Source organism: Gekko japonicus, unplaced genomic scaffold (genome assembly GCF_001447785.1).
Source record: "Gekko japonicus isolate JY-2015 unplaced genomic scaffold, Gekko_japonicus_V1.1 scaffold520, whole genome shotgun sequence".
In the NCBI taxonomy this organism is placed as follows: domain Eukaryota; kingdom Metazoa; phylum Chordata; class Lepidosauria; order Squamata; family Gekkonidae; genus Gekko; species Gekko japonicus.
The window spans coordinates 123,133-145,654 of NW_015169188.1; the positions used below are offsets into that span (position 1 = coordinate 123,133).

The 22,522-nt window shown below is 40.9% G+C and overlaps 1 protein-coding gene across 1 annotated transcript; it reads left to right on the forward strand.

Annotated features, from left to right (window-relative positions):
- Window positions 1–359: 359 nt before the first annotated feature.
- KCNB2 (potassium channel, voltage gated Shab related subfamily B, member 2) lies at window positions 360–22,266 on the forward strand. The gene is made up of 3 exons (XM_015416187.1): window positions 360–478; window positions 981–1,185; window positions 19,926–22,266. Exons 1-3 carry the CDS (start codon window positions 360–362, stop codon window positions 22,083–22,085), a joined length of 2,484 nt encoding a protein of 827 aa, XP_015271673.1. The 3' UTR covers window positions 22,086–22,266.
- The last annotated feature ends 256 nt before the right edge of the window (window positions 22,267–22,522 follow it).

The following is a 22,522-nucleotide window of genomic DNA, read 5'->3' on the forward strand; positions in this document are numbered from 1 at the left end:
GGACAAAAAGACAGTCAATAAAGACAATCAGTATGATAATGCAGTCAGAGAAGCGGTACAGTGCATCGACGGATGGGCGGGAGCTAGAGGCTCCGTCCCTGCCCGAACTGTTTTTGCTTTATTTGAGCCCCCCCCCCGAAAGTCGGGGGAGCTCGACCAACTCCCCGGAGATGGGGGTTGGCGCAGGGGGCGTCCTTTTGGCCCTCCCCTGCAATCGGCAGGGTGGGGGAGGTGTCCAGAACAGCCCCAAAGCTGAAGCAAATAGCAGGAGAACATGGCTGCCATGTTCACCAGAAGCGACCATCCGTTTTTATTTGTATTTTCAACTTGGACTATAAAGGTGTTCCTTTAAACATTGCATGGAGCAAAAACAGTTGCTGACTGAATTGGAGTACCCCATTGGAGAAGTAGCCCCCTACATGAGAATTACGGCCGGAAAAAATGTCGGGGGAAAGAAGATTGAAGAGACTGAAGTGGGGTAAGGGCGTTTTGCCTTTCTTTTTTGCTCATCTTTTGCCGAACATACGTCATTCTTCAGGAGCTGTATAATTTATATAATTGGAAATTTAAATGGACGGGAGAGAAGTTAAGAAAATGGAGGAGGAGGAGACCAATGAGGAAATGAACAGAGACATTAAAAACGCCGAGCTTACGTGGGAACAGTTGCAAAACTTTTTGATGATAGAAGCGAAACAAGCAATTAAGGCAACCTGTGAGAAGGTGCTGAGAAACGCTTGTGAGAATATGTTGAGAACCTTACAGAGCATAACCTCAGAAGGAAAAGACATGAAAGAAATAACGCAAGAAATGCAAGGAAGGGAGGAAGAAAAGAAACGGGAGCAGGAGCAGGAGAGAGAGACTTCCAATACCCAGATATTGCCGTCAAACCTTGAGATACAAAAAGAAGACCCCCACACACGTATGCTAGAGAAACAAAGAAAAGGAGCAAGTAAAAAATGTCCCCTAAAACTTCCTTGTAGAGGGAAAAAGAAAACAACAAAAGATAAAGGACTAAAGAAAGCTCTAAGGATTTGGAAAACACTCAAACAATTAAGGAAACAGACGAACGATGGTGTAAGAGACCTTTTGGAAAAGAAAGTGCAAGAATACAAGGACTTACGGCACCGAGAAGAAGATGGGGAAAACCGAGATAATAAAGAGCTGGAGAATAGGATTATTGTGTTGGTTAGCAGTATTAAAAAATTATCGGTCCTCTCTTAATCCGGAATAGATGGCTATAAAGTAGTGGTGATGGGAGGAGAGAAGTGTGATATACAAGAAAATAAATTAGTTTTGTTTCAATTGATCTGCATTAAATTAGTAGAAATGGAACCTGCTAGAAAGAGAATGAGTACATAAATTGTTTTGATATTTTATATAGTTGGTGACAATACATATGTTTAAGATTAATGAAAATAACAGAAATGTCAAAATTAAGAAGAACAGATGAGGTGGTATTTGTAGGGTTTTGTAACTCAGAGCTATGGCTTTTCAGTATTTTTTCTTAAATATATATATATGGGATTGATAAGAATATAATTTAGGTTATGTTAGGTGTGATGTTATAAATTGAATGGAAATGAAACCGTTGATTGGCAAAAATGAATTATAAATTAGGGTGAAAGGGTATGTTATTTTGGTATTTTGGTATTTGTAACGCAACTGAAATGGAAATTTTTGCAGGCAAAAATAGAATGAGTTATATCTATGATTAAATTGCTGGCTATTTTATTTGTAAAGCAACTGAAATGGGAATGTTCGCTGGTAAAAATAAAATGAGTTATACCTATGATTAAATTGCTGGCTATTTTGGCATATAAATTATTGTTGGTGAAGTTATATGGACTTGGGAAATAATTACAGAAAGATAAAAATACAAGAAACATAGACTGTAAGTGTGTTTGTTTATGTGTTGCTTTAGGATTGTATTCTATAAATTGATGGAAGATAAGTTGCAATTAGGTAAACAGTTTTATGCAGATCTTTGTAAATTAGTGTGTTGTTAACATGGCAGTGTTGTCTTATTTTGATTAGTTGATAATATGAGGGGGAAAGTAAAGAAGTGCAGGAAATAGTATGTTGTTAAATTGGAGAAGGCTAAGGGATGTTCTTATGATATTTTGGAACAGAAATAAGTAAAAGATTAGATTGGATAGATAAAGCTCAGGAATGTGTAATTTTGTTAAAATGAAGGATGCTTAGTGACTAAACAGAGAAGATGAGTAAAAATAGCTGAAAATGTGTCAGGTAATGATTATAGTCGGTTAGCAAAAGGGAATTCTGGAAAATAGTAAGGGAGGTGCTCCAAGAAAGTCTGGGTAAAAATGTGGCCCTAAAGCCGGAAATGTATCTGCTTAATATGATCCCGAGAGGTTATGATAAACAAGATGCAGACATTATTAGCTATGTTATAACTGCAGCTAGATTATTAATAGCCCGACAATGGAAAGTTGATACTTTACCTACAAGGGAAGACCTGTTAAATAAAATATTAGACGTAGCCAGAATGGATGATTTAAGTTTAAGGATACAAAATAAAAATGAGATGGTACATAAAAAGAGATGGGATAGAATATACAAATGGATAGAAGACCAGATGGAATTGTAATAGAAAAGTTGTATCATGGTTTTGTAACAGAAACGCAATCCCAACAACTGGTAATGTGAACATTTAAAGGAAAATGACTCTGATTTGTAGTGTAACACAAACTGATGAAAAGTAACTATGTAATACCTTTTTTCCTAAAACAATAAAAACTTTAAAACTAAAAAAAGCAAAAGGGTAGAGTAAATAAGTAATGTAGGAACAACCAAATCGAATAAGTAATATGATGTATTGAAAAATGTTTGTCTGTTTGTTTGTGTGTATGTTTGTTTATTGTGTATGAAAACCCAATAAACCCATTGATTAAAAAAAAAAAGTATGATAATGCAGTCAAATTAGGTCCAGGTTGATACCTGAGTTTGAATCTCCACTTGACCATGTCAGTTCACTGGGTGACCTGTTGGCCAAATCACACTCTCTCAGCTTAACCTACCTCATAGGATTCTTGTGAGAATAAAATGGTGGAAGAGTAACCCATATATACCCCTCTGAGCTCCTTGAAGGAAGAGAAAGTTAAAAATGTTTCACTTGGAGAGATGAATTGTAGCAGTAATATCTCTGATGCTATACAAAGCACATAAGTAAAAGGGCATGCCCCCTGGCCCATGGGCAAGAAAGGGAAGGAAAAGATTTATGCTGAATAAGGGTACAGATGAGGTAAAGATAAGCTATTGATATTGTGGGTCTTAGGGAGGGATTTGAAGGGAATACATTGCTGCAGAATGATGATGTTTGGGGTATAGGGTACAGATAACTGGTAAGAAGAGAAAGGAGGCAACAGAGAAGACATAGTCCAGATAACTTGAAATTTGAAAATAAGGCGTGGGAGTTTGAAGCTGGCAAGGAGTCAGTGAAATTGAAAGGGGGTTGTTGTCATAGCAACAGAAGAATAAAATGACCATAGGTACACTTCAGACATTGTAATACTACAAATGCATATCTTCCATTGGATCAGTGGACAACAAGGACCACGGTCAAGTATGGCATGGTGTACACATTGATAAACACATGTTTGCACACACATTACAGGTACACAAAACATGTTTCATGTGTATACGTTAAATTTAATGGTCCTTAAATGAGGTATTTTTACTTGCCTTGGGGGGAGAGATATGGCAAGGAAGGAAGGCAATAAAGAGTAATTGAGAGGTAAGCAGAAAGACAAGGTTTTTTGCAGCACAAAAAAAAGATAGATTCTGGTATTGCTGAAAAGAAATAAGTGGCCTGGCATAGTCTTCCTCTACTGAATTTCAAAGGAGGCAAAACAGTGGAAATTCACCAGCTTTCACATTTTCTGCTCAACAACAGCGGTGAGACCTGTTACAGATAAGAATAAACTCCTCTTGATTGTTTGAACATGAAATGCTGCTTTTGCTGAATATGCATTAAGTATGTATTCACTTATTGCAGTTTTGTCATTGCAAGAAGACCAGCTGGGCTTGCAACTACTTGGATGGTGGAACAGAGACATCTACTGGTTAAAATGTAGAAACTTCTTTGAGTCTAAGAAAATTCTGCCTATGAGCTCATTTTTAGTCTAGTAAAAATCATGTCTAACAATACTCATGTCTAACAATACTCATGTCTAACAATCATGTCTAACAATACTCAGACTTGTTCAGATGAAACAACAAAAAACCTGCATTGTTTTCAAAGGGAGCAGCATGAGATCTTGACTTTAAAATGAAAGTGTGTAGATGATATGCGTAAAGTATGCCCAAAGTATGCCAAGACAGGACTACCTGGTATAGGTTGTTTCAATTATCCAATAAATCATTAAACAATATATATTGGATAAATGAAACAACCTGTACCAGGTAGTCTTGTCTTGGCATATTTTGTGCATACTTTGCATACACACACGCATGTTTAAAACTGTTGTATATTGTCAGAGTAATAATACATGTGAAAACTTCACAGGTGAGCGCAAGGTAGAACTGAGCTACACAATCAACAGATTCAGTGTGTTGTGCAAACCCTTAAAATGTTGTACCACTTTCAGTTGTAGAGCAGCAGGAAACCCCTGCAGTATATGGAAGCATCCATATGACATGATGCCCAGTCAGACCATAGCTCATCTGGTTTCTTTTTTCCTCCTTTAAGATGGAAAAAAATCAAAACCTCAAGTTTTCCAGTTCCAAGAAGAAACTGTGGAGTAGCTGCAGAAAGAGAAACTATGTGGATGCTTCTCCCACACTGGCTGTGGGAAGTGGGCTTGCTGCCACATGCTTTTAAAAGGTGTTCCCCCTCTTTCCTTGTGGAGTCATGTTGTAGCATTACGGAACAGCTCAGTAGGAAAATGGAAAGGAAGGAGAAAAGGGAATTTCTAGGAGGTGGGGGAAGTTGCCAAAAATGCTATCATGTCTCTACTTTTGCACAAGCATGGTTGAGAAATGGGGGAAAGCTGTTGGGATGGGAAACAGCTGCAAGAGAATTAAGAATAGGGGTGCCCCAGTGGTTCTTTGCATCACTTGCTGCTGCAGCCATAGAGTGGCGCAGCATGTTTTCACATCTCCATTGTAGATGCAGCCTGTGATGTATTCTAGCATGTCAGGGATAAGGGTCCTAGCCTCACCTTCTCCCCAACATGCTAATTTTCTTGGATGTTCTCATTCAAGCAATCCAAAGTCTTACAAGAGTTCTTAGTTACAGTAGGAAAGTGGCCAAATGGCTAAAAAGTTCCTAATTTTAATGTTGGGTGTGAATAGAAGAGACAGAAAATTGAATGCTCTTGGTTTCTTCTCCATATTTCAAGAATTACATTCTCTTTTTTCACTTCTGTGTCTTTGCAATGACACAGAAGTGAAAAAAGAGAATGTAATTCTTGAAATATGGAGAAGAAACCAAGAGCATTCAATTTTCTGTCTCTTCTATTCACACCCAACATTAAAATTAGGAACTTTTTAGCCATTTGGCCACTTTCCTACTGTAACTAAGAACTCTTGTAAGACTTTGGATTGCTTGAATGAGAATCTCTATTCTAGTCTAGTCTCTATTCTAGTCTAGTCTTCTATTCTAGTCTAGTCTTCTATTCTAGTCTCTTCTATTCTAGTCTTTGGCCATTTCTTTGCCAGAAATCCCATGTGTATTTGTAAAACACAACCAGGGAATTTCAGTATTGGCAACATCCTTTATTATTGTGACCCTTCCTATTATATAAGTGTTGACTTGCCCGTTTTTTGTTTTGTAAATTTTTATTGCTTTTTTACTACAGACTACATAGGGAAGGGACATAAGGGATACTAATGCTAATAAAACAAGAGATATAGCAAGGATCATGTTACATGTAAGTTACCTATTAGTCCTTCCTACTATTATTAGAATAAAGCATATAATAGAATAATACTGAGTATCTTATGTCATTAAAGCTAAGTCAAGCCCATTTAGCCTTATTGGGTACATCATAGTATCCAGGGGTCATTTCGTAGAAAAAGAGCTGCAGGAGCTCATTAGCATAAGGTATGCTAATGAACTACTAGACTATTAGCATATGCCTTGCCCCCTGACATCACCTGAAGTGATGTCAGAAGGGGAAGCAAAAAGGGGGGAAGGCATCTTCAAAAGCCTCCCCTTCCCTTCCTCAGCTGGCCTGTGGGGGGGGGGGAAGCGAAGAGAGAAGGGGGTTAAAGTTTAAACCCCTTCTCACTAGAATTGAACTACAGAAGGAGGAAAGAGGGAAGAAAAGAGAGAGAGTAGAGAGAAGGAAAGAGGGAAAGAAAGAGAAGGAAAGAAGGAAGGAAAGAGGGGATAAAAAGAGAGAAGGAAAGAGGGAAAGAAAGAGAAGGAAAGAAGGAAGGAAAGAGGGGATAAAAAGAGAGAAGGAAAGAGGGAAAGAAAGAGAAGGAAAGAAGGAAGGAAAGAGGGGATAAAAAGAGAGAAGGAAAGAGGGAAAGAAAGAGAGAGAAGGGAAGAAGGAGGGAAAGGAAGAAAAGGGAGAAGAAAAGAAGGAGGGAAAGAAAGAGAGAAGGGAAGACGGAGGAAAAGAGGAAAAGGAGAGAAGGAAAGGAGGGAATGAAAGAAAGAGAGAAGGAAAGAAGGAGGAAAAGAGAGGAAAGAAGGAAGGAAGAATGAGAAGGAAAAGAGAGAAAGAAAAAAAGGAAAAGAAAAGGAAAGAAGGAGATAAGGAAAGGAGGGGAAAATGGCAAAGAGATGGGGAGGGAGGCTCTCCCACCCACCCCCATCAAGCCCCTGCTGCCCCCACCCCCGTGGATCACTTATTTACCACTTCGGCGCGGGCTGGGGAAGCCGGCAATGGGGCTCTCCAGGCCTCCCCCGGGCCTGCAGCACTTCTGCACAGGCCCGGGGAAGCCAGATGTGGGGTTCTCCAGGCCTCCCCCTGGCCGCAGGGCTTCTGTGCGGGCCTGGGGAAGCCAGCTGCGTGGCTCTCCAGGCCTCCCCCTGACTGCAGCGCTTTGGCACAGGCCCGGGGAAGCCAGCTGCGGAGCTCTCCAGGCCTCCCACGGGCCGCAGCACTTCAGCGCAGGGAGCTGGGATCTTAAAACACAAATAGACTTTCACATTCTTTACAATCATTATTTCCTGTGCATAGCTTTATCAAATCTCAATTGAACTTTAAGAGATTTAGGAGCTGCTTCTCCTTTTTCCGAATCAGACTCTTCTGTAGAACTGCCAAAAATACTTTCACTGGCTTCTGAGTCATGATCGTTCTTTTCTTCTGCTTGTGCATTGTCCTCTGCTTTCTCTTTGACTTTATACAGTGATTGTTGTTGGTCCAGAAACAGTTTTGCTTTCTCGGCAGAGTCAATCTTTTCTTTCTTTCCATTATAGGTGAAGATAAGTCCTTCTGGGAATATCCATCTGAAGGGAGTGGAGTTCTTGTGTAGAAAAGAAGTTAAATTTTTATATTGTCGTCTCTTCTTGCGTTTTTCAAATGGAATGTCTTTTAAGATCTTCACCTCTTCGCCTTTGGTTTTCAGTGATTTCCCATTTGTCACTTTTAAAATTGCATCTCTGGTTGATCTTTTGGAGAATTTAACAAATATTTCACCAGGCAGTTTATTTTTCTTGATAAGATCTGGATAGTTTCGATAAACCACATCCATATTGCTTTGTAGTGAATCCGATTTTAACTGTCATTGGTGCCAGTGCTTTGCTCAGTAATTCTTTTAAATTCTCCCCTTGTTGTTCTGGGATGTCCTGGAATCGTAGGACGTGTAGTGATTTGTCCATTTGTAGCTGTAATAATTGTTCTTTATCGGAGATCCGCTCTTTCTCCACTATCTCCAGTCCCTGCTTTAATAGTCCTTGCCTTATCAACTTTTTTCAATGCTTTATTAGTTTCATCTGTCTTCTTCGCTGTATCCATCATTTGTTTCTGGAGACAGTTTAGTTTATTATTGATATTAGTCATCTGGTCCAGCAGAGGGCGCAATGCCTTGGCCATCATGTTTGGGAAGTCAGTGACTGCTTCCGGGTAAAGAGCTGAGGTCACTGAACCGGCATTTCCTGGAGAAGGTCTTATCTTTTTCACCATTTTGTCCCCTCTAGTCGACATTGTTTACATAAGAAAAAGTCCATTTGAGCAATCTGTAAGTCTGTCTATTTTATTCTGCTTTGAACTACTTTGCACCCTATTCAGCTATGCTGCAGCTTTTACAGTTAGAATCGTCTCTTGCCTCCAAGTTTTTGCTTAAAAAACCACTTTTCTTTTCAAGGGAGGGACTCCCCTGCTCCACCCCTCCCTCCGTGACAATTTGGGGCTTGTGATCGGTTCTCTGCTTTGGTGCTTGGTTAGCTCATTGGTGTTTCGCTTATACTCACAGTTTATTCCAACAATTTTCTTCTGATGTAGGAAGGGCTCTGAATTGCAAGATCACTTGCTCGCCTCGTCCAGCATGCACGTCTAAACTCCATAATGGTCTTGTGGCAGCGGGACCTATTGGGGTAAAGGGGGGGCCTCAATTCCTTGACTGTCACCTTGGAAGAGGCACCCCTTGGCACCCCATGCTGCAAGCCCCCTGCAGGGGCTCTTGGGGGGCTCAGAAACATCTGAGACCCCTCCCATCTGCCGCAATTACGGGTCGCTCACATTGGAGCACGATGGAGCATACCCACCCAGCAAATCATCAAAACCAGAAACCTGACATGCCTTTTTTAAAATGTTGCTCTGCAGAGCACCAAGGACATTGATGGCGCTGTATAATAAATAATTATAAATAATTATCCCAGGGCTTCTTGTTAGTTTTGCATGCTCCACAACCAGATCAGCATCAAAAGTACCACCATAGCTCAGCAATGTTATTGTTCATCAGACCTCAGGCTGCAGAAACTTGAGAGCTGGAACAGACCCTATGGACTGGGGGAGAATTTGAAGCCAGCCTGAGTATTGTCAAACAGAGAAGGCAAAAAATCAACAAAATGTCTGCCAAGAAAATAAATTTCTAGGTACCATACTTTAAAACATACTTGAACGAAGACATCTACTTGACTGTTATTCTAATCTGTTACTTCAGTTCTAACAATATGTAGAAATGACAGAAATGAATGCTGTTTTATGATAATTTAAACTGAATGGGAACATGGATATTAAATGAGGAAAACTGCAAGAGAGACACCTCTTAACAATATTTATGCAAAACAGAGTCATTTGGTGCACTGGATATTGCTGGTCTGGATAGGCTGCATTTAGGCTGCAGTGGCATTTAGGCCATATTGCACTGTATGCTAGAAGTTATTTCAAGTGCCAATTTCTAGAATTCCACCCAGTTCATTCAGTTAAATAACCCAATTTTGGTAATAATCCAATAATTGTTTCTGGATGTGGAGGTCCCAAGTTTAAATCCCTATTGAGCTGTGAAGGTGGAGAGATAATTTTTGGTCCAGTTGCTGTTTCTTAGCAAAGCCATTTATGAACTCCTTGAAACAAGGTCAGGATACAAATTAAGTAATGGGTGAGATAGGATCACCATCAGAAAATATAAATTATTTCCATGAACTGGATAGCCCAGGCGAGCCCAATCTCATCAGATCTTGAAAGCTAAACAGGGCCGACCCTGGCAAGTACTTGGAAGGAACCTCCAAGGAATACCAGGGCTGGGACACAGAGGCAGGCAATACTAAGCCACCTCTCTGAAATGTCCAAACCTCACTAGGGGTCACCAGATGTCAACTATGACTTCCAGGCATACATACACAAAATATAAATTATTCTATCTTATTGCCATTTCACCAAAGAAACAGCTATAGCTAATTTACTTCTAATTGCAAAAGTTGAACATGTAAAATTCCACATTTATATTATCTTGGTAGCAAACTATATTGCAACCTACAGAGAAAATGAACTGACTTCCTCTTGGTTAGGACTGCTTTACTTATTCTGCCGTTTTAAAAAAATCTAACAGTTAGTAGAAAGATACTCAACGTTTTCCAGTCTTTTCTATTTTTAAAAAAATAAGTTGGCTTGAAGTTAAAATTATATAAATGCATGCAGTGACCAGGAAATTGCATTATCTGTATTTTTGGATGGTATGATCAGCACCACATTTGTGGACAGCTCAACAAACTTCCAGTTTGTGTTTCTTATTATTAAAATATAGATGAAATTTAAGCAACTTTCCAAACCACTTAAAATAACATGATCTGGGTGTCTGGGTGTGTGCATCCTTCTTAGGCAGAAGTTTCTAAAGTAGCAATAAAGCAACAAAACAACAGTGGACTTTGTTTAACTTGGCAAACAATTCCACACTGATATCATATGAAAATCTCTGTAACGTTATTAATCTTTTCTCACATTTTGAAGTTAGGCAGGTTTCAGAGTGAATCTTCCAAGTAAGATGACATCCCATCTCATGCATTAGGCATAATTTTCTTCTAAATTGCATAGATTGTGATTCAGTGAAAATTGTGATAGTCTGATTAGATTTATAGATTTTTTTTCCAAACAATTAAAAAGAAAGTTGATATTTCTTATCTGTCCTCTACTGATTCATGCCTTTTAGCTATTCATGTGCCCCTTTTACCTTTCTAGTTTTCTGTTACTAATGTGATGCTCAACATCATATCCTATCTCAAAGCCAATTGAAGCCAATGAATATCCCCCCATGGTAGTTAGCAGGCTTTAGTTCAATTCCCCAGTTGCTCAATTAGCAGATTTTTCTGACTCTTAGTTTCTTACTTTTCTTGGTCTTCGTTTTCCATTGATCATGGTTATTGATCTTCTGCCTCTTATTCATCAACAAAATTATTAAAAACATTGGTTGATTTAATATTTTGCTGTAGTATTAATGATGCATAGGTAATAATATTTATAACCTGTCGTATTCAGGCAAAATAGCTAGGTAAAAATATACATTTGATGTTTGCTTGCAAAAATAAGTGTAAAAAATTTAAGTATCAGTAGAGGTGTTCGAATACCAAATCAGGTTCAGCCAACTTTAATCTTGTGTTCCATAATATTCAAGGAGTTGGAGCACAACAGTAATACTCTGGGGTCAACTATGGATGCCTTATTGCAGGAACACACACACTCTGTTGGAGAAATCTGACTGGTGGCAACCTGCCTAAGGACTTTCTTGACAGCTGCCATATAGAATTTGGTTCTCCGTATACTGTAGACAATTGCCTCTTTGGAGGCCTTAAGTCACAGCCAACCTATGGAGACCCTGTAGGGTTTTCAAGGCAAGCGATGATCAGAGGTGGTTTGCCATTGCCTGCCTCTGCATAGCAACCCTGGACTTCCTTGGTGGTCTATCCAAATGCCAACCAGGGCTGACCCTGCTTGGCTTCTGAGGTCTGTTGAGATCAGGCTAGCCTGGGCCATACAGGCCAGCATGTTTTTCATTCTAGAGGACCTTTACAATTTAAACCCACCTCTAATGTTTTTGAGCTGCGGTGGCTCAAGTGGTTAAGACGCTGAACTGCAGGCTGTGGAAGGTCAGTAGTTCAGCAGTTCGAGACCCAGGTGCCGCAAGACGGGGTGAGCTCCCGTCTCTAGTTCCAGCTTCTGCCAACCTAGCAGTTCGAAAGCAAGAAATTGCAAGTAGATAAATAGGTACCACTTCGGTGGGAAGGTAACAGCGTTCCGTGCGCATTGGTGTTTAGTCATGCCGGCCACATGACCACGGAAACGTCTTCGGACAACGCTGGCTCTTTGGCTTTGAAACGGAGATGAGCACCGCAACCCTAGAGTCGGATTCGACTGGCTTTCGAGCAAGGGAACCTTTACCTAATGTTTTTAAGTTTTGGGCTGCTGTATTTAACTGGTGGTATGGGTTTTAATATTTTAAGCTTTCTTGAGTATTTATTTTTAATAGAAAGGTATGGTATAAATATTCTGATAAATAAATGACATTTGTAGAGGAGATAGAAAGATATCCATTTGAAAAAGAAATGGGTGAAACTGAGGCAGAACTATAACATGAGAAATTAATTTTAGTCATTCCTATTTGCAAGTTATCTTGTAATGTGCGCCATTCAAGAAGGGATGAATATACATGTGTCATGAGGGTGATGCTAAAGTGTGGATGCCATACAGAGCAGAAGTTCTTACACCGTTAGATTTTAAGCTCCATAGGACAGAGACGTGACTTTTTATATTACCCATTTTTCTAAATGAAGATTATTCCATTGGATGAAAGAGGCCTTTCCCAAGATGAACTCTGCAATGCAAGACTTGCTTCATCCAATGAAGGAGTCCTCATTTAGAAGAAAGGGAACTGTGACAAGCCCTTTCTTGAAACCAAGGAGACCCACACTCCCTCCCTAATGAATTGGGGGAACCGAAGCACAGAAGCTTTACACAGTATCCCCAGTCTTCCATATTTCCCACTTAAGGGAATGTGCTGTTCAAACAAATTACAAAGATGATCTGACTCCAGTGGTAACAAGAAAAAGAAATTTTACTTACAAAAATAGAAGCATATCTTACATGACATGTCCATGTAGGTACATTTAATTTATTGTGAACAGATTAACTTCAAAAAGGGTAACTTGCTACAGTCCCAAGCCCAGATGAGAGAGAGAAGAAGAGAGGACCTATACAGGATGAAACAGAAGGCAAACAACAGCCAAAGAGGCTCCACATCTAACTGATGAGAGGGTGGGGGGCCAACTGCCAAGTGTACCCAAGTGAGAGGATTCTCTTAACCCTTTTCCTTCCAGATCCTCTTGCGTGCAGGGTTACAGTATTCAACAGAACCTGGCTGGTTTTTGAGATATAAACCTTCCCCTCAGTTACAAGATGTTCTTAGAGCATCAAGTGTAAAGGCTTTGGGTTGTTGCTGTATGGTAAGTTTTGTATTAATCCTGAACAGTAGAAAGATCTCTGAAGCAGGAGGTTTAATAAAACAACAAAGAAAATTTATTTATATACAGGTTATGTGGTGAATTTTCTTTAAAGCTTGTACTTACCAGGCCTGCTCATCACCAGAGATAGGCATCACAACTCTATCCTCTCCCAAAGGTAAAGTTAAACCAGTCTGTCACACTAGCAGGTAGAGAGGCACACAAAATTGACTGCTCCGTAGCTGAGACAATCCCCCTCTTCTGTCTCCACTCTCCCTCTGGCAGCCCTCAGCCCCACTCTGGAAGGAGATTAGATGCCGGAGCAGCACTCCCACAGGCTCATGTGTCAAAAAAGCAAAGTGCAGGCCCATTACTAGGATTGTGTAGGGCAAAACGTTTTCTGGTGGGGCTGCCATTATTTTAGACAGAAAAATATTGGCAGCCCCACCAGAAAACGTTTTGCCCTACACAATCCTAGTAATGGGCCTGCACTTTGCTTTTTTGACATATGAGCCTGTGGGAGTGCTGCTCCGGCATCTAATCTCCTAATCTAAACAATTGTACTTTAAGTAATGATAAAGAGTGCCTGTCCTGCCATCCTTCCAATAACACCTTCCCAACAGCCACCCCAGACATAAATGAAATGCAAAAAGACCCCCTTCCTCCCAAAAGCAATGAAATCCCTTACGAGCTTCCTGGTTGTAAGAAGGAGCATGCTGTTGTGGGCTTCCTGTCTTGTCAATTACAGGCAGCTGAGCCAAGCCCCAAGGTTGCTGTGTGTCTTTTTAAAAAGACTATTAGGTCAGGCTGAGGGTGTGAAAAACGGGGGAGGATGGAGGGTGGGAGGATGAAGGAAGCACCGTCACAGTGGCCTCATCATGGAGGCATCAGATTTTTGTTTCAGGGAGCATCCGTTCAAAAACAGCTGCATCCAGTGAAGGAAAATGCTCTTGTCAATTACAGGCTGGACCCAACAAGGTCAGGGATTCTCAGGTCTGTTTTGCTGCAGCAAGGGGCAGGAGACTGTGCATTTAAAAAAAGTTTTAAAATGAAAAAAATAATAAAAACATTTTCAGGAAGAAATCTTGTGAGTCTTGTCCTTTAAGAAAGGAGGCAGAGCCCCGAATAGCCCCACCGTAACTACGGACCTGGCTGAGTGGCTGTTTTACCTCACCTGAGCAGGACAGCCTCCTGTCCATCACAGGAACCACCAGTTCCAAAACATCTCCTTTGAGCAAGTTGTCCATGTAGACAACTTGTCTATTACATTTGCTGCATTTCATTTGAATCTCATTATGTGCCCTACATGGCTTATTGAAATTACTAGGTGTAACAATAGTGACTAACATTTTATTGAATGTAACAATTTTTTACATAGGTGAAAAGGATGGAAGAAAACTAGATTATAAAGTAGTCATTAAGCATCATGAAACAATGCAGTGATGAGCTGAAACCAATCAAGCCTAAATCCTGCAAACTAACATTGCCTCTTTTTTGGATTGGATGACTAGCTTAGTGGATCATGGCAATGCTTTATGCTCTAGGCATAATATTGATTTCAGTAAAGCAGGTGACAGTTCCTCATTGGTTAGTAAAGTAGTTGAATGTGGACAAGATTACAGTTGTACGCAGAGTTGGTTGGAGAACTTGACTTGGAGAGTGCTCATCAATGTAAAAATCAGAATAAACCTCTTAATGCAAGTGCTAGAAGGCAATGTCAGAGGAAAGGCTTTGCCCTGTTCTTTAGCCTTTCAGGGCAACTGCTTGGTCACTCTCTGAAAGAGGGTGATGGATTAGCTGGACCACTGGTCTGATCCAACTGGGCTTTTGTAGAGCATCAATCTTGGAGAAGGTTTCAAGAGGGGTGCCAAAGGTGTGGTGTTCTTTAATATTTTTATCAATAACTTTGATGAAGGAGCTTCTTGCATTTGAACAGAGAGTTGGACTAGATGAACTTCGAACTCTTAAGATTCTATGAATTTCTGTTGCACTACAACCTTTATGCTTTCATTCTTCCTGTTCCCTTTGCATGTAATGATGTGCAAATTGTTCTGCTATAGTGATGATATGAGGAATCAAATTAGGTGCACAGGAACAAAGCCACTTTTTAATGCTACTTAAAAACTGGACACATTCCAACAGAAACTACAAAGATGTAGAGAAACCACTTTATCTAGAAGGATTTTAACACTGTACATAATTTTATCTTGTAACTGGAATGAAACATAATGTTCAAGAGAGACTTCATTTGTATGCAGAATTTCTTTATAAAGACAAAGAATTAAATTAAGTAAAAATTTCACCTGACATGAAATAATTTTGTTGCTTTATTTTATTGGCAAAAAGGCACTAGCAAAAAAAAAAAAGGAGTACTGGTGTTTGCTATTTGCTGTTGTTTTTAGGTACATTCTATTAGTATGAGAGAGATAAAAGAGCTGCCCTCGGTGCATTGCTGTCCTCCATGTTATGGTGAAATAATGGTGCTGTCACTGACTGTAGTCTACTCTGAGACTTCTGAGTCCTTCTAGTTATAGAACTTTTTCCTCCCTTTTACACTGATACAGTCAGGGGTCATTTAGTAGAAAAAGAGGTGCAGGAGCTCATTAGCATAACTTATTTGCATATGTCACACCCCCTGACATCACCAGAAGTGTGTCAGAAGGCAACACCCACCACTCCGGCTCCATCCTCAAAATCTCCAGGTATTTCCCAACTCAAATTCAAACCTGGGTCTCCCAAATCCTTGTCTGGAACACTAACCACTACACAACACTTCATGGGGCAGCAGCTGTTGAACAGTAGCAAGTCATTAGCTGCCGTGGTGGCCCTGATCAGGGCAGGAAGGCATGATATAAGTCTTGTACATAAATAATAAATAAAATGACTCTCCTTGGGCATTACAGTCATTACAGCTCTCTTCCCTCTACCTCCTAGGTGCAGGAAAGAGAGCTGTAATGATTGTAATGCCCAAGGAGAGAGTCCCCTCCCCCATTTTGCTCCTATAACTTGAAAGATTATCTGTATGGAAGGAAAGGTGTGCCACTCAAGACCTAAAAAGGAGAAATATCCCTATCAGGGATGCGCTGCAGGTCATTGTTGATGTATTAGACTCGTTTGGGCTGCAGGTATTCTCCTTTGGACCCCTCGTGTAGCAGGGTATTACCGGGAACCAGTCTGGCTTTGAAATTATTCCAGCATAAGCTTTCACGAGTTACAGCTCACTTCATCTGATGCATGGCACATACATGAGAGATACTTACACACTTGAAATAACAAACAATGGAATGGTGGCCCCTGTATTACACTCAGGGGTAGTCCTCACCCATTCTGAACAGATGGAATTCTCTTGGATAGCTGTTTCAAATTGGCCTCTGTAACATTTGTCTGCTTCCACCTTTTTGTTGCTCATATCTATTGGCTACGGATGTACACTTGATGTATTTGATGAAGTGAGTTCCGGCTCACAAAAAAGTTAGGCTGAAATAAATATTTGTGAGTCTTTAAGGTGCCACGGCACTTGTTTGACTAAAAGCATTCACAAATTTAAATACCATTTTTGGTCAATTTTTCAAGTTCCTAACTCCCATCAGTTGTACCACTTTGTATAAATGCAAAGTTGTTAATGATCCCCCCCCCAAAAAAAAATGTGTTTCAGATAACAGGGCAGGATCTATTCACAAGACCAAACTTGGGAAATGCTTGTGAAACTTGAGAGCAGCAACCCGGAGCGCAATTATTCACCATCACCAGGAAGTCAACGCCACTAAATTCACTGTTTTCCCATACAGAACATGATCGGGTGGTGTAGGTTGTTTAGGGAACAACGGCACGATGTCTCACCCCCCTTTCTTTCCCTTTCCTTCCTTATTAACAATGTGCTTTTGATAGGAGAAAGGAAGTCCCTCCCTAGCTGGGCAAAAGAGCGGTTTGCAGCCCCAGTTCCCACCAAAATCCCCCCTTCGGCTGAGTGAATACAGATATTGCATCCCTCCGAGCACCTTGGGTGAACTGGGTCACTGAGGCAGCTGAGAGGGCGGAGCGGTGGGCTCTGGCCTTTCCAGGATCTCCGCGGGCAGTAAGACCAGCAGCCAGAGCTCCTTTTGTCTGTGGAAATGTGCCCAACTCCCCAGGAAAAGAAAGCCCGGGCATGACTGTTAAGAGCCCAGCGCAGCACCACGTGATCCTTGCCCGCCACCGCACTCCCCAAAACCTCTCCCCCGAAGCGGCCATTTATGTTTCTCTGGGGTGGCTGCCTGCCTGCCTGCTTCACCCAGCCCGGGTCGGTGGGCCGTGTCTCTCTCTCTCTCCGGCTGCTGGGACAGAGCGCTGCAAGCAGGCAGAGAGAATGATTTGGACTGACCCGGCAGCAGTGGGGGCTGTCGCTCCTGCTCTTTCTGCGCCTTGTCGTCTGTGGGTGGGTGGGAGGGGGACCCGGAAGGCAGCTGGCACCAGCACAAAAATAGCTCTTGGCCATGGGTTACCTGGGGGGAGGAGCGGGCCTGTTTACTACTGGAGCATTTCTCCGGCCCGCTCCGGCCCAAAATGAGGCCTGGATACAGTATACATTGTTCTTTCCACATGGAGATATCAGCTAAAGCAGCATCTCTGTGGTGTGTTCTGCATCCCTTGTGTGTTGTATATATGAGTTCTTACCATAAGGAGTACATCCACCATGTAGATAGAAGGGTAGCTGTGGTAGTCTGTCTGTGCCGTATGACAGAGTGAGCTCCCGTCTCTAGTTCCAGCTCCTGCCAACCTAGCAGTTCGAAAGCAAGACATTGCAAGTAGATAAATAGGTACCCCTTTAGTGGGAAGGTAACAGCGTTCTGTGCACCTTGGTGTTTAGTCATGCCAGCCACATGACCACGGAAACGTCTTCGGACAGCGCTGGCTCTTCGGCTTTGAAACGGAGATGAGCACCGCAACCCTAGAGTCGGATTCGACTGGCTTTCGAGCAAGGGAACCTTTACCTTTTTTAATGAGTGAATCAGAAGCAAATTTGTAAGCATAATCATGAGTTGCCTGTGATTATTTTTAAAAAGAACCTTCAGCTTTGTATTGCTCTAGATCAGAAGCGCGGCATCTTGTCTGGGACCAATGTTCCCTCTAAGCTGAGTTAGCGTGAGCTAGCTCACACTAACTCAGCTTACAGGGAACACTGTCTGGGACCCTTACATTGTACTGGGATTGTGATCTTTTTTTAAAAAAAAGGACAGAATTCTTGATTATTCCTGTGCAGTGTGTGTGTGTGTGTGACTGTACTTTCTAGCACTTCTACATCTTTAGAAGAACATAGCCACCAAAAATGCTTTTAAATGAACAATTTCTCAGAAATAGGCACAAATGATTTTCCCACTTTTTGCTTCACTGAGCCTAAATTGAACTTCAAAGCAGAAAACAATTCCTTTTAATGGAATACAGAAATTATGAAATCCTTTTTATGAAAAAAATGCATTTCCAAATGCTGTACTTAGGCAAATTTGTTTAGCATAGCTGTAGCGTTTTCTCAAATTATCTTAAGGCTGTCCATTTTCTTTTAACACAAATTAACTAAGTGCTAAACCATAAAGTGCTACAATATGTTGAATTTTTATTCCTAGGCTTCTTCTAGAGATTACTTTAAAACGATGGTTTGGGTCCAACTGCGCTCTTCCATAAGAAGAAATCATTTTGCCCTCATGGAAGGTATCTCCCACCCATGGAAGAATTCTCCCTTAGGAGGACGGGCACCTTTAGGTCCAACACTATTAAAATGTCATATGACAGATAACTCAGAAGAACTCTCTCAGTGGTCATAGTTCATAGTGGTTAGATACTGAAACTTTATGGAACAGAACATTATGGCTATAGTAGCACCCATTAATGAGCTGTCTCTCCCTCATTCAATGGGTAATATACCACAAGTTATTGCATCACGTACCATTTACATATCTACAAAGGCTGTGTCATAATACTAAGTGCTTAGGGTGCCATAATGAGGAAAAAGTACTGATTCACCGCTCAGGATCAGTTTTCTCCCAAACACCAGTAGCACAGGAGGGGGTAACAGGCATGGCTTGGGCCTGTAGCTGCCTCCTAGATAGGTGCTGCTGCTAGTCAGGTTCAAGGAAAATCCCTGCAACATTGCTAGTTTAAGCCAGCAAAAAAGCTAGTCTCGGCCCTGAATTCTGCTTATGAGCCAAACCAATAGCCATTTCAGAAAGCTCAGCAGATGAATTCTATGTGGCGCTTTGCTCACAGGGGCCCCTTAACCCTCAGTAAAAGATTTTCTGGGCACATGGAAGGTTCCAGAGAACTATTCCAGCTAACACTATTGCTGGAACACTAGGAGAAAGTACCTTACTGTACACATGCATGCATGCACATGCACACACACTCCCATATACATATACACAGACCTTTATTGGCATATGTTAGGTTACAGGAAGAAACAAAAGTGGATAAATAGGTAAGAAGGAGAAATGAATCAATCATATGCATCTATACATTGTGCAGATGGTCCTTGATTACCAAACTTAAAAAAGAGGCTACATTTTCAGTTATTTCGGGTGACAAATCATTCAAGAGGTAGCACACACACTCATGCCATGGCCATCAACTGCTCTCAAAATGGGATGGTTATACACTAATAGTAAGGTGTGCAAGCTAGAGTTCTTAGTGGATCTCCAAAGACAGATAGTTGTTAAACACAGGATAATTAAACAGGAGACCAATGGCACCTTAAAGACTAACATTTATTCCAGTATGAGTTTTTATGAAAGTAGAATAGCACCTAAATATGCTAAATATCTGTCCTTGATGTTCAAAACTGGTATATAGAAGGTGTTTTCATCAATCATAGTAAACTCAGGAATGACAGTGGGAAGGGCATGATCATTTACAGCACCCATGTAAATGGTCATGCACCAGCACTTCAAAAGGTCTGGTATGAACTAGTTGTGGTGCTGGCTATACAGCCTTAATGTAATGAGACTGAATGTAATAGTATGAAACTCTATTAGTGTGCTGTTTCTGTGGTTGAATCTCAAGCATCCATTACAAATCGCTAACCACAGTTTTGCTTGTTTTTGTTTTACAGATTTTGGCCATTGTGTCCATTTTGTTCATTGTACTGTCTACAATTGCATTATCACTCAACACTCTACCTGACCTTCAAGTAACTGATGAATTTGGACAGCCAAATGACAATCCCCAGCTAGCACATGTAGAAGCCGTGTGTATAGCTTGGTTTACCATGGAGTACCTTTTGCGTTTCCTATCATCTCCAAACAAGTGGAAGTTCTTCAAAGGTCCACTAAATGTAATTGATTTGCTGGCCATTTTGCCATATTACGTTACTATTTTCCTCACCGAATCCAACAAAAGTGTGCTGCAGTTCCAAAATGTTCGCCGTGTGGTTCAGATATTCCGCATTATGAGAATACTAAGGATCCTTAAACTTGCCAGACATTCTACAGGCCTTCAATCTTTAGGATTTACTCTCAGGAGGAGTTACAATGAATTGGGTTTGTTGATATTATTTTTAGCAATGGGAATTATGATATTTTCCAGTCTTGTATTTTTTGCTGAGAAGGATGAAGATGCTACAAAGTTTACAAGTATTCCAGCATCATTTTGGTGGGCCACCATCACTATGACAACAGTAGGTTATGGTGACATTTATCCTAAGACTTTACTTGGTAAAATAGTTGGAGGGTTATGCTGTATTGCAGGAGTGCTAGTAATAGCCCTGCCCATTCCTATCATAGTAAATAATTTCTCAGAGTTCTACAAAGAACAAAAACGGCAGGAGAAAGCCATTAAAAGAAGAGAGGCACTTGAACGGGCAAAAAGAAATGGAAGCATTATCTCAATGAATCTAAAAGATGCCTTTGCTCGCAGCATGGAGCTGATAGATGTAGCTGTAGATTCCAGCAAGACTGAGGAAGCAGCCAACCCAAAGCAAACCCCTGATGATAATCACCTGTCTCCCAGCCGGTGGAAATGGGCCAGGAAGACAATATCTGAAACAAGCTCTAATAGGTCCCTGGAGAACAAATACCAAGAAGTGAGCCAGAAAGATTCCCATGAAAAGCTAAACAACACTGCAGTATCCTCCAGTCCCCAACACTTGAGTGCTCAAAAACTTGAAATGTTATACAATGAAATTACTAAAACTCAATCTCAACCTAATCTTAATGCCAGTTACCAAAATCCAGCAGCAAAACCTTCACTCTGTCAGGAAGAAATAGAAATGGAAGAGGTTACTGGACCAGAAGAACCACTGGCATCAGGACCCAGACATGTAATAACTGACATGAGAAGCATCTCTAGCATTGACAGCTTTGCCAGCTGTGCCACTGATTTCACTGAGACAGACCGGTCTCCATTCCCTCCTCACTCTGGTTCTAATCTACAGCTCCGGTTCTCACTCCCAAGTGAGTCTATCCATTTAGAAGACCAAAGAGCAAAGAGTTCTCAGCTTTTATTACTCTCCAGAGACAAAATACTTTCCCCCGGAGACATGACTTTTGAATACCCCACTGATACTGGTATGAACACTGGTTCCCAACCTCTGCTTCAAGGTAATTTTCACTTTGACAGTGCTATGGACAGTCCAAAAAGTTCTTTAAAAGGAAGTAACCCATTAAAATCAAGGTCCCTTAAGGTTAATTTTAAAGAAAACAGAGGCAGTGCACCACAAACACCACCCAGCACTGCAAGACCATTGCCAGTGGCAGCAGCAGCAAGCCTTGCACAATCTACTCCTCAACATATCAGCACCATTCTTCTAGAAGAAAATTCACCTCAAGGAGAGAGACCCTTGCTTGGTGCTGCTGATGTGCCAGTTCTTTGCCAGGGAGCTTCCAAGACATCATCTCCTCTGTTTCCCAAACAAAAGCGTTTTACTTTCCCTTCCAAGGAGAGGAGAAGTTTCACTGAAATAGACACTGGAGAAGACAATGACTTCATGGAGATTCCTAGCATAAGACATGAAAAGCAGGAGGACAGCAAGACAAACTGCTTTGGAGATAAACACAAAGATGACAATCATTTAACAGAAGAGCCTCTGGTCAGCTCTTCATCTCCCAAAATCTTGGCTCACAACTGTACTCAAGACATTTACCGTGGTGGGGGGGAAGTAAAAGCAGACAATAGCCAAGAAGGACATAAAATGGAAAACCATTTGTTTTCCCCAGAAATCCATACAAATCCTGGAGAAACTGGTTACTGTCCCACACGGGAAACCAGCATGTGACTAGGTACAAGAGCAATAATCACAAAAACTCATTTCTTATCATCGCAATTAGTAATGCCTATGAACTAAAACATGGCAGAGTCTCAAAAGGACATAAAATTTTATTTTTGCATGGCATGAAGTTGTTTAGTTTAAGTACTGTTTCATTTAAAAGTGGGAATCTACTTTTTGTAACAAACAAGGGGGGGGATCAGGAAAAGTATAACAAAAGAACTTCGAGTAAAATAAAGAGCTCTGTTAGGAGCCTCTCTTCTGCAATGTCTGACATTTTTGATCCTTTCACTTAAGACTGTAGAATGGTTGTGTTTTTTTTTAAACCTCTTAACTTTTTTTCCTCCTAGTTATAATGAACTTTGGAATTTGCACACAAAAGGAAGAAATGTCGATGCATGTATTTATAAGGGTGTGAAATAAGGTGCTTTGAACCTCCAAAATGC

Bases quoted from the DNA above. Each gene is read 5' to 3' on its own strand.
- KCNB2 (XM_015416187.1), top strand. From the start codon at position 360: ATGGAGCAAAAACAGTTGCTGACTGAATTGGAGTACCCCATTGGAGAA. The intron at 479-980 runs GTAAGGGCGTTT...ACTTCCTTGTAG, and splicing joins ATTGAAGAGACTGAAGTGGG to AGGGAAAAAGAAAACAACAA. The intron at 1,186-19,925 runs GTTAGCAGTATT...TTTGTTTTACAG, and splicing joins AGAATAGGATTATTGTGTTG to ATTTTGGCCATTGTGTCCAT.